A 17,129-nucleotide genomic window follows, 5' to 3' on the forward strand; every position below is an offset into this window, starting at 1 on the left:
AGCCACCTCACCTACCTTCTTCCCGCTGGCCGCTAACCTTTATGTGTATGCTTGCTTTTATGCTGCTATGCTAACTTAAATACATGAAAATAATTTAGTTTTTTGCCTCTTGTGCCAAATATTTAGGATCCCCGGAAATAAATTTTTAAAAATGATTTCAAATTTAATCTTTCTGTTGTTGTTTAAAACTTTTATTGTACAAGCAATTATGTTTCATGGGGTTCCAAATGGACAGAAGTGTTTAAGAGAAGAGGTTAGACAAAACGTTCTGATTGTTGGAGAGATTGAAGTAGAACAGCAGCCTAATCAAAAGGTTGACTACGTGGTAAGTAAAACACGCAAGTAATCCATACACTTTTTACAGCAATTTTTATTTTTTTTCTAGGAACATAATACTTTGATGAGTAGACCTATGAATAAACTTACAAGTAGCCTAGGCCAGGGAGGGGAGGAGTTTCAATATCTACAATATTTTATGAATTGTTTATGTTGTGCTGATATTACTCTTGGCCTATTTCCGTGAGTTCCCAACTTCGAAAAAATCCCACCACCCTTCTTGGTCCTCAGCAAGTGCTGGCCTGTATCCACGTAATCTGTCTTCTTGCCAGGTCTTTTTCTATATTCTTGCCTGTATTTTCATAACCAAAGTCGTTAACCTACATAAGATCCGTCCAGGTGATATTTCATCTTCTGGTTTCTGAATGTAGTTTCAGGGGTACTTTCCTGTTAACACGCTTACTGCTGAAAACCTTACAATGGTGCTCCCTAAACTGCGGGCGGAGCCCCGGCACGCTACTGTACTGAATCAGCGATCGCTATTGGCATTGAAATATCTCAGTAAGACGAATCACAAAAGAGCAGTGATGATTGTTCTGCGTTACCCCGAAAGTAGACGTAGTTCACTAAAACACCCAAAGGCAGCACTGCCTGGATCAATAATCAGAGTCTTTTTCATATGGCTCGATTAGAGAATTCCCCGATAACGGGACAAAATCATTGCCAGACGGGATTTTACGGGAATGTTTAGCACCAACCTACACTAGCCTCGACAAGAGTGTATGTTGTCCTTTAAGTAGACAATACCTGTACTAACTTACTTTGGTATGGCTTGGGGATGATATTAAGTTTTTCAAAACAAATGGATTTGAATTAAATTAGGGAAAATCAGTCTATTGTCAGCAGTCTAGCCAGAACCCCCCCCCCCTCCACTTGATTACCATCTGAATCTTTAGAGCAGCTTTACTCTGGATCAGATGGTGGTTCATGGAAAAACATAAGAGTAGGCCTACCGTACAATTAATTTAAGTTAAGGTGCAAACTTAATGGTTTGTTTGTTACTAAATCATGCTAGCGGTAGGCTACTTGATTAGTCTACACAGTCAGATATACGGTACTACAAAGATAACTTAGATACCATGCCAGTAGTGAGTTAAAGAATGGCCCATGACTATGAATTATGTCCCTGTTGTCAGGTACATGCATGTCCCAAAAGTCTCAATGTCCGCAAGTACGTTAGTGCCAAATCCAAATAGGCTATCAAAGACACTACTCACTCAGGTTCAACTAATTGTTCGTATTTGGAAAAAAATAATTTTTTTTCAAGTTATTTTTTTGTGAAAGTTATTAGGCTAATTTAATTAGCCTAAGTTGTTCGAACAAAAACCCATTACTTATGATACACCTAAAAGTAAAGTGTAGACTGAAAATAACAATTATTTATTAGACTTTTTTGTAGGCTACCTACATTTTTATAACTTTTTAGAAAGTAAGTTTACATTACCTACGTTAATAAAAGAGGGAGGCGTTTAAGTTTAAATAATATTGTAGTATCTGAGATAGATAGGATGCTAGATTTTTATGTAGTTAGTAAACTTATTATTTTACTAAGTTAGGCTACCTGTTTAGCGAAATAATTAAAATAAAAAAAATTATTAAAAAAAGGGTACTATGGTGTATTATTTATTAATATTAATTACAGTAGCCCTACACGTGAACAGTATCAAATATAATATATAGCCTAGATTTACATATATGTGTCCGTGAACACGATACCGGTAACTTGAGTAATTGTGGTCCGATTTTGATGAAATTTGGTTTGAAGGTATAATAGACAATAGACAATAGACAATTAATCTTTATTTACACATTCATTAAGAATAGTAGTAGCGTCAATTTAAAATTTTTTCTAAATGTGTGGTTGAGGTCTTGTTTAGTCAAAGACCTGTTGATGGTATTCTTCTAAGGAATAGAAAGGTCGATTAATGAGCCATTGATGCAAAGCTGGTTTGAGGTCATCTTCTGACTTGCTTCTTAGATCTGGAGGTAGCCTGTTGTATATTTTCATTCCTGCGTATGAAGGTTTCTTTTCAAACTGTGCCGTGCGATGTTGTGGAAGGTTGTACTGCATGGTGTTTCTCAGGTTGTGTTGGTGCATTTCGCCACGCCTTGTAGGGTTATTTCTTACTGCAAATAACACAACTTCCTGGATGTAGAGTGCTACAAGGGTAAGTACTTTGAGTGACCTGAATGCTTCCCTGCAGCTGTCGAGTCTGTGGAGTCCTGCAGTTATTCTGACTGCCTTTTTTTGTTTTCTGAGAACTCTTTGCATGTTAGTGGCAGAGGTTCCACCCCATGCTACAAGTCCATATCTCATATGCGACTCGAAAAGTGCAAAGTATGCTACTTTTGTTGTCATGTCATCTGTTGCATTTTTTATATGTTTAAGAGCATAGATGGTTGAACTTAATTTTTTACATATATTGTCCACATGAGGGGTCCAGGTTAAATTCTTGTTGAGTGTGATGCCCAAAAACTTAGCTTCATCTTCCACTTCTACATCTGGGAGTCGTGGCACTTCTTGAGATTTACGGCCAAAAGCTATTTGAGTTGTTTTAGACGTGTTTACTGCGAGATCATTGTTATAGCAGTATTGGTAGGCCATACTGAGATAGATTACACCTAGGTACCTAGGTAACATAGGATTTTACTTCTAGATTTTCAGCTAGTGGTTCATTAAACACTAAGGTTGTGTCATCAGCATACATAAGAGTAAGGCAGGCGTCTCCTATTTGTTGCGGCAAATCGTTGGTAAAAAGAATAAACAGTACCGGACCCATAACTGACCCTTGGGGAACTCCTCGATTTATTGGTTGAAAATTTTATCTTGTTTTTCTTATTAGGCTGTTATCTCTGTGCCTTAGTTCTACAAACTGACTCCTGTCTGTAAGGTAGCTTTGAAACCATTCTCTTACTATCCCTGATACCCCCAGGGAATCCAGCTTTTTAATGATTAGCTGGAGGTCAAGGCAGTCAAATGCCTTACTGAAATCAAGAAAGATTCCTAGATTTCCTTCATCTAGGCTGTTAATCAGGGACTCAACCATCTGAATTATTGCTGTTGTTGTGGATTTCCCTTTTGTAAATCCATGTTGCAGGTTGTTTAGTAGGTTGTGATTTGTGCAGTGGTCTAAAAGTCTTTTTAAAACAACTTTTTCGTATATTTTGGAGAAGGTGGAAACAAGGGAAATTGGTCTGTAGTTGCTTGCTTCTAATGTGCTACCTTTTTTAAATTTCGGGTATACTTTAGTTATTTTAAGTAGTGAAGGAAAGATGCCTTGTTTTAGGGACTTATTTATCAAATCAGCCAATGGTAGTGCTAGTTCATTGCAGCAATGCTTAAGAGGGTTCCCTACCCCCGCCGAAAAACGTCAGAAAACCGCTTCGCGCGGTATCATATAGCGATTCTAGTTTTAACATTTAAATTGTGAACCAAACACCATTTTGTACATAAAGAGTGGTTCTACTAAGTTTGCTTTTTAAAAAATGTCTATGCTTACGCAATCAAGGGCAACGACTTGTCAAAGTTAGTGAACTTTACAGTTAAATAATAATATCTTTTTATGAAATTATCGATTTTTAATAAAGCAATATTAGTGCGAAATTTAACTAAAAATATCAAGTCACTTTTAGTTTCAAGAAAAGATTATTTTTTGTATGTGCAAAATGAAACCGCGTAAAACCTTGCACGGCGAAAAGTGCTATGATTCTGACGGACTCTAGCGGCCTTTATCGAAACTACTGTCTCGCGGAGGGACCACAATAATGTTAAATGGACCAGCAGACAGCAATCCTAGGGAATATTTTGTCGTCTTGTAGTTCCAACTAAACTCACCAGGGTCGCAGAAAATTGAAAACAGTTCGAGGCAGGGAACCCCCTTAAGTATTTTTGACGAGATTTCATCAATTCCAGACGAGTTTTTTCCTTTAAGTTTGTTTATAATCATTTTAACTTCCTTCTCGTCTGTGCTTTGAAAGGAGGAAAATGATGGACCTGTTTGAGTTACGTCAGGAGTTTGAGCTGTGGTCTTTAGGTGTTTTTGTTTCTCTACTGTTTTTTCTCCTACTTGTGTAAAAAATGTATTCAAATGCTCTGCAACATGGGTCACATTACTTATAAGTTGGCCATCTACTTGAAGGGTTATTTCATTTAGGGATGTTCCCTTTTTGGACCACACTGTGTTTATTGTTTCCCAGATAGCTTTAGATTTATTTTCAGCTTTCATCAACTGGTTAGAGTTAACCTTTTTCCGCATCGTTTTCAAGTACCCTACAGGTCATAGTTCTTTTTATTTTCAATAGAAACCCTTCTGTCATCTGGATTTCCCGTCACCCCAAACTTTCTTAGAGCTTTAAGAAATTCGGCTTTAAGTCTCACTGCTTCTGGGTCCATAGAGAATTTTAGTTTATGTTTTCTTTGTGTTTTTATCTTCTTTTGGGGGCAGGCTGCATCCATAGCTACTCTCACTATGTTACTAAAAGTTTTAAAAGCTTCTTCGGCATTGTTTATTGAGGTAACACTAAGCCAGTTTTCTTGACTGAGAAGACTTGAGGTCTTGCAGGTTTTAGCGAATTTCCCATATAGGGAATAAGCTATTACCGTAGTACTCATGGTAAGACCTGGACGCGGGACCGATTTTTTTTCGTTTTGAGGTCCCTAGAGGCCAAAAACACCATCCGTTCAAATTCATATATATTCTCAGTAAGCCTGCAGAACTCAATACTAAGTTAAAACACACGGCCTAAGTTAACACGGTTTTGAATAACATGTTAGCCTTGTTAACAGTTCAACTTGTGGTATATATATATATATATATATATATGTGTCCGTTAGCGCAATAACTCGAGCAAAAATGATCCGATTTTGATGAAATTTGGTACAAATGTGTAAACCTACATTTATTCGAACGAGTTCGCGATTCAGCATAATCGGACCATGGGAACAGGGGTTAATGGGGGGTTTTATGGGGTAAAAATGGGTTTTTCCCATTTTTGACCCTAAAAACATAAAATTTTAGAATTTCTTTCCCAACCATTTTGTAGAGCTTAAAAAAGAAATAATTTAGTATATTGAAGCATTGTTGTAGGGTATGCCTAACGGTCACGGAGAAAATTAAAAAAAATGCTAATTTATAATTCCCATGTTATTCTTATGGAGAAAATGAAAACTGTTGTAGTTTACTTGTTTATGGATATATGTTGATCAAATTTGGCAAACTTATTTATTTCATCCTATACTATTGACGTTTGGTCATAAACCACTGTTTACCTTCCCCGTAGCAGCAAACCTAAGTACTCGTTATAGCCTATCTAATGTTATTTAAATTGGGAATAAATATGTCTTATTTATGGAAGTATCTATCTATATATTAATAGGCAAGCATGTTTCTTTAAAACCTTTTTTCTCAGCTCGTGTGTATCGTACAGAAAATCTACGCATACCGTTAGAAAGCTAATTTCCTGTAGGTGTGCAGAATCCCTTTATAAACTAAAATAGGCACAAAAATAAGCACACAAAATGAATTTGAAATTTAAAAAAATTAACATGGGTTTTATGGGTTGCTATGGTGATGACGAAATAACAACAAAATATAAACAGAAAATCAAAACAAATGGAAGACATTCCAATCACATGTTTTATTAAACAGTGTGAGGTGAAAATAGAGAAGTTTGCACAAAACATACTTTTGGTCGATTTTTCGACCACGGGGCGTGCTCTCGTTTTAGTAAATATGTAATCAGAGAAGTTGAAATTCGCTTAGTCTGCAGGTTTGCTGCGGCGGGGGTATTTATTTTTTAGGCAGCGTCCAATTTGGACTGGATAACTTGAGTTGATGTGTGAGTTGAAGTTTACAGTACAGAGTTGAGCAGTATGATCCGAAAGTCCTGCATTGATGATTTCTGGAGTGAGTTGGTTTGTGTCCATATTTGTACATATCCAGTCAATGGAGGTTTGTGTTAGATTTGTTATTCTCGTAGGTAGAAGCTGTAGTCTCTGGATGTTGTGCATAGCAAGAGTTTCATTTAAGATAATGTGTTTCCTGTTTGGGTTACACAAATCAACGTTAATATCTCCCATGATGATAAGAGGGGAATTTTCAATTTTTGTTTCCTCAATTAGTTCTGTAAAGGTGTTTAATGATTCCTCAAGGTCTCCGTTTGGGGGTCTGTAGGTTCCCAGTACAAACAGATTTGAGTTCTTGAATTTTATTTTTATAAGAGCTGCTTCAAATAACAGTTCTTTACAGTACTTGGAAACATCTATGGCTACTGTGCTGCTCTCAAGGCTTTCTTTTACAAGAATGCAAACACCTCCCTTTTTGTGTTCTATTCTACTATAGTGAGCCTTGGGGCAGAATCCAGTAGCTATGACGGTGCTACTTATTGTCTCAGGTTTCAGTCCATGTTCTGTCAGAATTACTATGTCAGGTTTGGTTTCTTCTAAAAGGTGCTGTAGTCTATTTATTTTATTTGAGACTTCCTGTGTATTTTGGTGCAGCAGGATGAGTTTGGAGTTTACATCCTGACTCGATTGTCTAAAAAACAGTCAGGTTGCGTTTCTCTTGTCTCTGCTGATTTTTGCAGTTTTCTTAAAGTAAAATCAGGCTGTGTTGGAGTTGGAATAATCTGAGAAGGTGAGGAAAAAACAAAGTTATTATCCTGTAGCGATGCAGCCTCCCTTTTTACTAAATATCCATAATGCTTCTTATGTTCTGAATAAAATCCTATATTTTTTACAAAGAAATCATTGTAATCCTCGTCTTTGCTCTTTGGCTTAGCATTTAGGGGTGGAAGTTTATTTTTATTTTTGGTCTCTTTCAGGCTTTCTTGAGCTTTTACTGTTTGTGACACTTGTGACAGTTTTTGTGGCGGGGTTTGGCTGGTTCCCCCTGTTGATACTTGTTCCGTTGAGGTCTCAGATGACAGTTTTTTCGTAGGAGTTTGTCTGACTCTCCCTGTTGCAGTTTCTGTTGGCAGTTTTTTAGTAGGAGTTTGTCTGACTATCCCTGTTGTAGTCTCGGTTGGCAGTTTTTTAGTAGGAGTTTGTCTGACTATCCCTGTGGTAGTCTCGGTTGGCAGTTTTTTAGTAGAAGTTTGTCTGACTCTTCCTGTTGTAGTCTCGGTTGGCAGTTTTTTAGTAGGAGTTTGTCTGACTCTCCCTGTTGTAGCGTTTTTACCCTTTCTGTAGCAGCAAGCCTAGGTAGGCTCATAAAACCTAATGTTACGTAATTGAAATCAATTCAGGCAAATGGAAATTCGCTTAGTCAGCAGGTTTGCTGCGGCGGGGGTATTTTTGTTTTGTTGTTGCCTTGAGTTCTTGAGTGTTGCAGTTTTTTCCTTATGTGCATTTTTGGCCACAAGGTGTGGAATATTCAGAGGTCACTATGTTGTAATTTACATCCTTGTGGCATTTAAGCTAGGCTACGTTATCGGCGATTTTGGTCAATTGATTGACTGTTACGACCAAACCTTTCGTGTAGGAAACGACAACTGGATCCTTTTATTTAACCAGAGGGGACAATTTACCGCTAATCACAGGCCCAAAATGCCAGCTTTGATGTTGAAAGTTCTTGAAACTGGGTAACATTAACTTATTATTTTACTCAACCTTATTCTTTTTCAAAATATTGATGTAGATTTTTTAACTAGTTCTGTAAGATCACTGTATTTTTAAAGCTAATGGATGAACAACATATTCTCCTCATTTTTCACAGGTGACTGACTCCAAAGGCCACATTCTTGCCCAAAATCATGATATTGGGAAGTCAAAGTTTACATTTGTCACAGAAAACTACGACACTTTCGAAATCTGCTTCACGACTAAAGTACCATTTCGTAAGTGAATTTGTATTAGATTTTCCATTATTGTGATATACCTTTGTAGCGATTTTAACATTAAATATTTTAATGGCCAGTCAATATTAGCATTGACTATACAACACTATAGATTGAAGACTATGCGGGTGGACACGTGAACAAGAAATGTACTAAACTGTCCCCTCTAACTAGATTGCAGCACCGTCTAAAAATGGCGCTACTGTAATATAAATGAACTAAGATGAACTAAACAACCTCTTAGCTGTATAACAAAATAATATACATGCCTGTAGGTTGTTTTTGTCAGATTAATGGCCAAAAATGCATTTATTTAACAATATGTACAAGAATAGATCATTTCAGTACAGCTGAGCTTTGCGAAAACAGTTGGTTTCCATTCTATCAAAACATACTATTTAATAGGCTATGTTTGTAAAATGCACAGTCGCACGAATACAATTTTCATCATACTGTCTGGAAAGTAGCCGTTTAAGTTCTCTAAATCGTCAGCCAAATCACCGTTTTCAGGTAACAAAACACATGGTAAATTTTTCGGTTTGCTAACCTCTAAATTTTATCAGTGCATTATCGAGACACTACTAACCACACAGTATTTAAAGTTATGTTTTCTAAACAACATTAATGTAAACATTGATGACGACATTTTATAACCTCAAATTATGTGGTCTAATTTTATTACGATTAGATTGCTGTGCTTATTTCCACAGTATGATGAAAATGGTTGTTCATCACACGGAGCAAAAGTGTCTTTTTGGTACTTAATCATATTTCCAAGCTCGGCTTAATCATATCTCCCTTGTAAAATACGATTTAGCCACTTTCGGTCCTAGTGATGAAAACTACTATTTCACAAAAGCACAATACTATTTAGTTAACTTATTACTAAAAAATTATGATATTTTTATTCCTATATAAATATAGCAAATATATAAAATGAAGACGTTATGTAGTGATAATCTTATCTATAGTTTTAAGGGGTATCATAACATTCCAGAGATGAACTATAAACTAAATGTACCAGTTTGAGGTGGGATAATACGTAATAATATACTAGTGTACCTACCTATTGCTCGAATTCGAGCAATTGATAAGTATAACAGGCGTTATTTAAAAAATGAATAACAGTCATAGGCCTAAAATAATTTCTGATGACTAAAAGATTCGACTCAAAGATTATGGAAATACTCAAGATGTACATAACAGATCGATATAATCAATATTTCTTGTAAATAGTGTTTTCTACAAATAGCCTAACTCATAGCCGCATTAGGTTGTCCATAATAACAATTATAAGTTCTAAAAAAAAAAAAAATTTTTTTTTTCTCCTTGGTGGTGTTCTATGACTTTCCTAAGTTTCCATTGAGGCAAATCGGCTCTTTCAATGATTACTAAGAAATGTGTTAATTCAGTTTTCTTTTTAGTATATCAAACTATCCAGACTCTCTCGCTTTTTTCCATTTAATAATCTCTTGACCTCTCTTATCCAAGACAATACAATACAATACAATACAATATTCTTTATTGTTAATTCGTCAAGAATTACAATAGTGTCAATACAATAGTGAATTGTACATGTTAATTTTCATAAAATTCCTTTATTGAGTAGAAGGGTCTTGCGATTAGCCACTTCTTCAGCTCCTGGTGTAGCTTGTTGCCAGTCAGGTCTCTCAGGTAGTTAGGTAGATGGTTCCTCAGCTTGCAGCCGGTGTAGGAAGGTTTTTTCTCCCAAAGAGTTGTTCGGTGAACTGGTAGTGCAAATTTGGAGCCATGACGGGTGTTGTAGTGGTGCAGGTCTTGGTTTCTTGGGGGGTTTATTTCATTCACATACTTAATGGTTTCAAGTATGTAGAGAGACACCACTGTGAGGATTCCTAGGTTTACGAATGCTAGTCTGCAAGTCTGTGGTGGTACAAGGTTGGCGAGGGCTCTTATGGCTTTCTTTTGAAGGACAAGAATTCGATTCATATTTTTTGTTGAAGTTCCTCCCCACACTGTCAAGCCATATCTAAGATGCGACTCTACCAGTGCGAAGTAAGCTGTTTTGGCCACAGAGAGTCCGCCTATGTAGTTTATCCTTCTGACGACATATATTCCAGTACTGATTTTTTTGCTTAGGTGGTTGATGTGCTCTTTCCATGTTAGTTTGTTATCAAGGATAACACCGAGAAATTTTGTGTAGTTTTCTATTGTTACATCCTCTAATTGAGGGACTATGTCTTTTTTCTTACTGAAATTCAGAGTTGTAGTTTTTGTGGGGTTTATTGCTAAGTCATTGTTCTTTGAGTAGAGGATAGCTTTATTTAAGATCGATTTTGAATTAAGGTAAAGGCTTTGGGCTGTGTTGTCCTTGATCAAAATGGTTGTGTCATCTGCATACATGATTGCAACAGCATTTTCACTCTCAATTTGTTTGGGGAAGTCATTAGTCAATAAGATGAATAGAATCGGGCCTAATACAGAGCCTTGTGGAACTCCTCTCGTCAGCTTGCTTTTTGAAGATTTGAAACTTTCTGTGACTTCATTTGATGAGTTTTTCAGTTCCACGACTTGTGAACGTCCCGTTAGGTAGCTTTTGAACCATTCTAGCGCAGAGTTTCTTATACCGAGTCTTTCAAGTTTCTTGCATATCAGGTCGTGGCCCAGGCAGTCAAAAGCCTTACTGTAATCAAGGAAGATGGCGGAAATGTATTGTTCGTTTTCTATCTGGTCTAGGACGTACTCAATTAGTGCTGTTATAGCTGAGGATGTGGATTTATTCTTCCGAAAGCCATGTTGGTTGTCAGTTAAGAGTTTGTTATGATTAAGATGTGCTATTAATCTAGCCAGAGCAATTTTTTCTATGATTTTAGAGAAACTGGAGATGAGAGAAATGGGCCTGTAGTTTTGAGCATTTTCAGTTGGTCCTTTTTTATGTTTGGGGTATATTTTACTGACTTTTATGGCGGATGGGAATTTGCCTTCTTTAAATGATTTATTTATAAGATAAACCAGAGGAGAGATGAGTTCTTGAGAGCAGTGCTTTATCATCTTAGAGGAAAACTCATCTATTCCACTTGATGTTTTGGCTTTTAGGGAGTTTATTATCGTTTTAACTTCTTTATAGGATGTTGAAGTTAGGGTAAGGTGTATTGGGCAGACTGGTTCCTCTCCACTCAGCACTGTTTCAGGGTCTATAACGATTGCTCTGTTTTGGTCAAGGGTATTTTCTGCTATATTTGAGAAGAATGTGTTGAAGTGTTCGGCCATTTCTTTTGTGTTGTTTGTGAGTTTGCCATTTATTTCTAATTCTGCAAGGGTTTTCTCTTCACATTTTCCTTTCCTTTCCTTGTTTATAACTTGCCATAGTGCTTTTGGTTTGTTGTCAGCTTGTTCTATGAAGCTAGCTGTTGAGGACATTTTTAGGTTTCTTAGTTTCATGTCGTATATCCTTTTTCTATTAATCATTTCTAATTTGTCTTCATTTCTGTTCGTTAACTCAAACTTTTGCAGAGCTTTCAAAAAGTTCTCTTTAAGGTATTTTGCTTCAGGATCGTAGTACTTCATATGTTTTTTGAATAGGTAAATAAATAACCAAGACTTATTCCTGTTCTCTCCTATTTGTCTCCTCAAGTGAACAATTTATAAATACTTGACTCGTGGTTTTTATTTCACCACATCTACATACTTCTTCTTCCACTTGGTGAAATCACCACAATTTCGCCTTGAAATTTTCCATGTCCTGTGACAAACTGCGTTTCATAATGGCCCATCTCCCAATCTTTTTCCAGTCTCTTTCAGATGTTAGGTATATATCCAAACGTTTACCTTTAAAACGTTAACATTAAACATTCTGCTCCCAACGCATTTTCCAACAATCTAATATCACCTCTCTTCTGTTTCCGATGTAGTCCTACCCACTTCCTTGTCTTCCAAAATCAACAGCTTATGCAGCAATTATCCAACAGTCCTAAATTGAATGTGAAATCTTCAGGCGGCTGTTGGAGAGCACCCTTAAACCCAACACGGAATGGTGCATGCTGTATTCGGCTATCAACGACATTAGTATTATTTGTATTTTGTTCGCATCTACCAGTTAAAGTTCGTAGGCCTCCTCCTATTGGCCGTCCTGGTCGATGTCTTAGTCTCCGTTATGTCGAATGTTTCTTTGGTTATGTTTTGATTTTTTGCAAATAAAAACTGGTTTAAAACATTGAAACATCAATCATTTCAACTTATCTAATAAATACTTATAGCACAAAAATGTCCCCAATTTTAGTACAACCAGCTGTTTCAAATATTAGTGTAAATTTCAAAGTATTCAAACATTTTCTCCCTAAGAATAACATGGGAACTTTGAAGGCCACTGGGGTAATTCCAAAGCTTTTTTGCTTGATGGCAAAAATAATGCTTAAGACCTTTCTAACGACACCTTGGACATGGTGATCGGTAGCACCACCGCTCCAAAACAATTATGACAAAAATATGCCTAGTGTATTAAATATATAGATATGATGTTGAATAATATTTTTGTAATGTCTGAAATGAAAAAGTAAATTTACTTATTGCAAGACTAAAAGAAGGGAACATTTATTGGAGCCATATTGTGAATGGCTCGGCTCAATATTTAAGGGTGAGTTGGATTGTTTAGTATGATAAATGTTTATTGTTAAACTTATTTTGCCATATAATGTTTTATTAATTGTAAGTAAGTATTTTAGGCTTTCCACGTATGAAATTAGTCCGTTAAGTAGAGGAAGCGTATTGTTTAGTATGATAAATGTTTATTGTTAAACTTATTTTGCTATATAATGTTTTATTTTGTAAGTAAGTATTTTAGGCTTTCCACGTATGAAATTAGTCCGTTAAGTAGAGGAAGCGAATAAGCCTAAAACATTAGATCATCGTATTTAATTTTGTCTATATCAGTTTAAAATTTGCCAAAAATGGATGTCAATGGATGTGATAGGCGGCTAGACAGACAGACTGACTGACAATACCTCGTTTTTAGCGAATTTCCCTATAGGGAAGTAGGTGACATGGTAAGACTTAGGCCCGGACCGATTTACTTTTTCTTTACTTTTTTTTTTTATGTCCCCAGAGGTCAAAAACACCATTCGTTCAAATCTTTATATATTATATATATATAATACGTATGTGTCCGTATCTTCTATATTTATAAAAGGGTCGGTTTGTATATATATTTGAACGTTATGGACTCCGAAACCGCTCGACAGATTGTAATGAAACTTGATACGTGTAGAATTTCATGGAATAGGTTTATACACCATCAATTTTGTGATCCATCCAATCGGCTCCGCCCCAGTGGCTATGGAGTTTCCCCATGTTAACCTTGTGAGTACTTATATTTAATTTTAAATGGAATTAAAGAATCTTAACAGCTGGTTGAACTAAACAATTTGATTCTGTGATGTTCAATAGCATTAAAAAGTTAATAGGTTTACCGACAGGGTGCAGCACTATTATTTTACAGTAGACCCTCTGTAATCCGGCACTGCGGCACTCCGGCACTCCAGTAATCCGGCGTCTGTAGACGGGCGTGGTGGGGGGATCAAGTAGAGACACGTTATTAAAACTATTGTAAACAGACAACTTCCGGTTGCCAGTTGTTGCGTTGTCCCGTGTTTTTAACAGTGTACTGTACAGTAATTAAGAGTGCCTAGTGTAAACGTATGGTGTGTCGTGTCAGTTAACATGATTTTAAAGTAGTACTGAAACTAATGTAACTGTAGATAACGAGTGAAAATGTCTCAGTGCAAACGGAAACATAAAACCTTAACATTGATAAAAAAAACAAGATTTTGAAGAGATTGGACAGGGGTGATAGACTTACAAATCTAGCCAACGAGTATGGAGTCGGCCGGGCTGCTATTCATGACATTCGAAAGAACTGCGAGAAATTAACATCATTCTGTGTAAACAGTGACAATGTAAAAAGTGTGCGAAAAACAATGAAGAAAGGCGAGTTTCCTCAGGTTGAGGATAGTCTATATGCGTGGTTCATGCAAGAGCGTAACAGGCACACGCCAATATCAGGGGAAATCCTAAAACAAAAGGCAAAGATTTTCTACAAAAAAATAATGGGGAAAGACGATTTTAAGGCAAGTGAAGGATGGTTGGAAAAATTCAAAAAACGTTTTGGCATTCGTTTGCTGAGCATGACAGGTGAAAAACTATCTTGTGATGTGGCTGCAGTCAACCCTTACATAGAAAAGTTTAGAGAAATCATTGAGGAACTTGATCTAACTCCTGACCAAGTCTATAATGCCGATGAAAGCGGGTTATTTTACCGTCTTTTGCCGAAGAAGACTTTCGTACACCGTGCAGAAGCGAGTGCCCCGGGACGAAAACTGGCCAAGGACAGAGTTACATTCATGCCGTGTTCGAATGCAAGTGGCGAACATAAATTGGATTTATTGGTTATCGGGACAGCAAAGAATCCTAGGGCATTTAAAAATGTCAACCTGCCTGTTGACTACAAGAATGCAGGAAGAGGGTGGATGACACAGTCAGTTTTTAAGGAATGGTTCCATCAACTATTTGTGCCCTCTGTAAAGAAGTTTCTTAAAAAATAGAAATTGCCCCAAAAAGCCTTGCTAATCCTAGACAACTGCCCTGGTCACCCTCCTGAAGATGAATTGAAAAGTAAGGGCTTCCATGTTATGTTTTTGCCGCCCAACGTCACGCCGATTCTTCAGCCTATGGACCAAAATGTCATACAGACAATCAAGATGCACTACAAAAAAGCTTTGCTTTACAAAGTTTTGTCGAAAGAATCCAGCGTGATTCAGTTGCTTAAGGAAACTAACTTGAAAGACGTGGTTTTTGACCTTGCCAATGCTTGGGAAAATCTTTCCGAAAAGACTATTATTTGTTCATGGCGCAACGTATGGCCTGACATACCGTTGTTGGAACAATTCAACAGAAGGAAAAACAACGAATCAGTTAATTTTAATGACCAAGACGAAGATGTTGATATGCCGCTCGCTGTTGATCTTATAGAAGACGAAGAAAGTGTTGATTGAGTGTGAACTAAATGAACTGCGTGAGACGATTTCCGAAAAACTGGTTGAAGACAACGAAAGCCTGACAACAGATGAGGTTAGACTGTGGCTGATAGGCGAGGAAGAAGAAAATGGACAGATTATGACTGACGACGAAATAGTCGACCAGATGACTGATAAAGATGAAGAAGAAGACGGTGATGAGAGAGGGACAGCATGAAGTCTTCACACTGTGAGCAACCATGCAGCTATGGACGCTTTTACGACGTCTGTTAAGTGGGCCGAGGAAAACAATGTGTCCGCGAGTGAGATTCTTCTCTTAAAACGACTTCAAGAGAAAGTGTTAAAAGTGTCTTTTCATGTTAAAAAAGCAAAAGAAGATTGACATTTTTTTTTACCGTTGTGGAATTAGGTGACGACCCCATACCGTAAGTTAAACGTTATGTTTGTTTTTCATTTTCTTGAGTTAGCCTAGTAGGCCAAATTGTTCTGTTTTATAAAAATGTTATTCTAAGAAAAGTTTTGATTAGGTAGTTAATCATTCCAGTTCAAAAAGGTTATGTCTGTTTTTCATTTTCTTAGATTAGTAGGCCCTACTGTTCTGTTCTATTATAAATGTTACAGTAGGCCTATTCCTTAAGAAACGTTTTGATTGTCGTTTTTCATTTTAATGCATTAAAGTTCATGATTGTTTTTTCGTTTTCTTAGATAAGTAGGCCCTACTGTGTTCTGCATAAAAATGATATTCCTAAATGAAAAATTTTGAATACAGAATGTAGTTTTTTATTTTTTTCAATACAGTACACTTTTACGTGACAGTAGTAGTTAATATGTTTATAACATATGGTAATTGTTCTACTTTGTATTATTGTTTTTATATTTGGATTGAGTTTTTGTTAAATTAGAAATAAACAACCTTTCTTGAATTCAGTACAATTATTTAATAATTAATCTAATGACATGGTGCCGAAACCCACACGGAATAGAAATAAGAGGTATGATTTTAAGGAAGATGACGATATCCATACAAACCATACAAAAGACAAAGATAATAATGTAAAACCACCAAAATGTCTTGTGGTTTCAAGTACTCAGATGGCTCCTTCTTGGAAGAAATGGAAGCAACAGTGGAACTGGTACTACACAGCTTCTGGCCTTGATAGGAAATCCAATGCAGTACAGGTAGCATCATTTATGTCTAGTTTAGGCCCAGATGTTATAGATATATATAACAGTTTTGGTTTCATGGATGATGAAGATATTGAATTAGATGAAGTTGTTCAACGATTTGATAAGTTTTTTGTTGGTAAATCTAATGAAGTATTTGAGAGATTTTTGTTCAACAAAATTACACAAGAAACCCATCAAAGTTTTGAAGATTTTTTTACAAAATTGGTTAACCAAGCTAATTCTTGTAATTTTGAGCAACTAAAAAACAGTTTGATAAGAGATAGAATAGTTATTGGCATATCAGATTCTAGCTTAAGGGAAAAGCTTCTTTCTACTGATAAGCTTACCCTAGATGATGCAATTAGTAAGTGTAGGGCACATGAACAAACTAAGAAACAACTAGCAGAAATATCCTCTGACAGCCCTACAAATGTTAATGTCGTTAAAAGGGACGATTCCTTTTCTAGGCCTACGTTACAAAATTCAGTCTTTGACTGTAAACGTTGTGGTTTACAACACTCTAGAGGCCAATGTCCAGCTTTTAATCGAACTTGCAATCAATGCTTGACTAAAGGTCATTTTGCTAACATGTGTAAAACTCGAAAGAATCTCCCTAGTAAGAGTAAAAATACTGATGTTTTAGAGGTTGTAGAGAATCAAGATTCTGATTATCCGTTGCATGTTGATTGCATCTCTAACCCAGTCAAGAATCAAGATTGGACAGAATTATTAGAATTGCCAAATAACAAAACTGTGCAGTTTAAATTAGATACTGGGGCTCAG

At 36.4% G+C, this 17,129-nt stretch overlaps 1 protein-coding gene across 1 annotated transcript in view; it reads left to right on the forward strand.

Moving 5' to 3' along the window:
- LOC128982750 (transmembrane emp24 domain-containing protein bai) overlaps nt 1-17,129 on the forward strand; it is a 73,830-nt gene continuing 56,701 nt past the window's right edge. The window contains exons 1-2 of the mRNA XM_054401708.1: nt 1-325; nt 8,052-8,172. Coding sequence (XP_054257683.1) covers nt 152-325; nt 8,052-8,172 — 295 coding nt within the window. The 5' untranslated portion in view covers nt 1-151. The remainder of the gene's footprint in view (nt 326-8,051; nt 8,173-17,129) is intronic.

This window comes from Macrosteles quadrilineatus, unplaced genomic scaffold (assembly GCF_028750875.1).
Source record: "Macrosteles quadrilineatus isolate MER2022 unplaced genomic scaffold, UCM_ALF_1.0 Scaffold_1__1_contigs__length_201487025, whole genome shotgun sequence".
In the NCBI taxonomy this organism is placed as follows: domain Eukaryota; kingdom Metazoa; phylum Arthropoda; class Insecta; order Hemiptera; family Cicadellidae; genus Macrosteles; species Macrosteles quadrilineatus.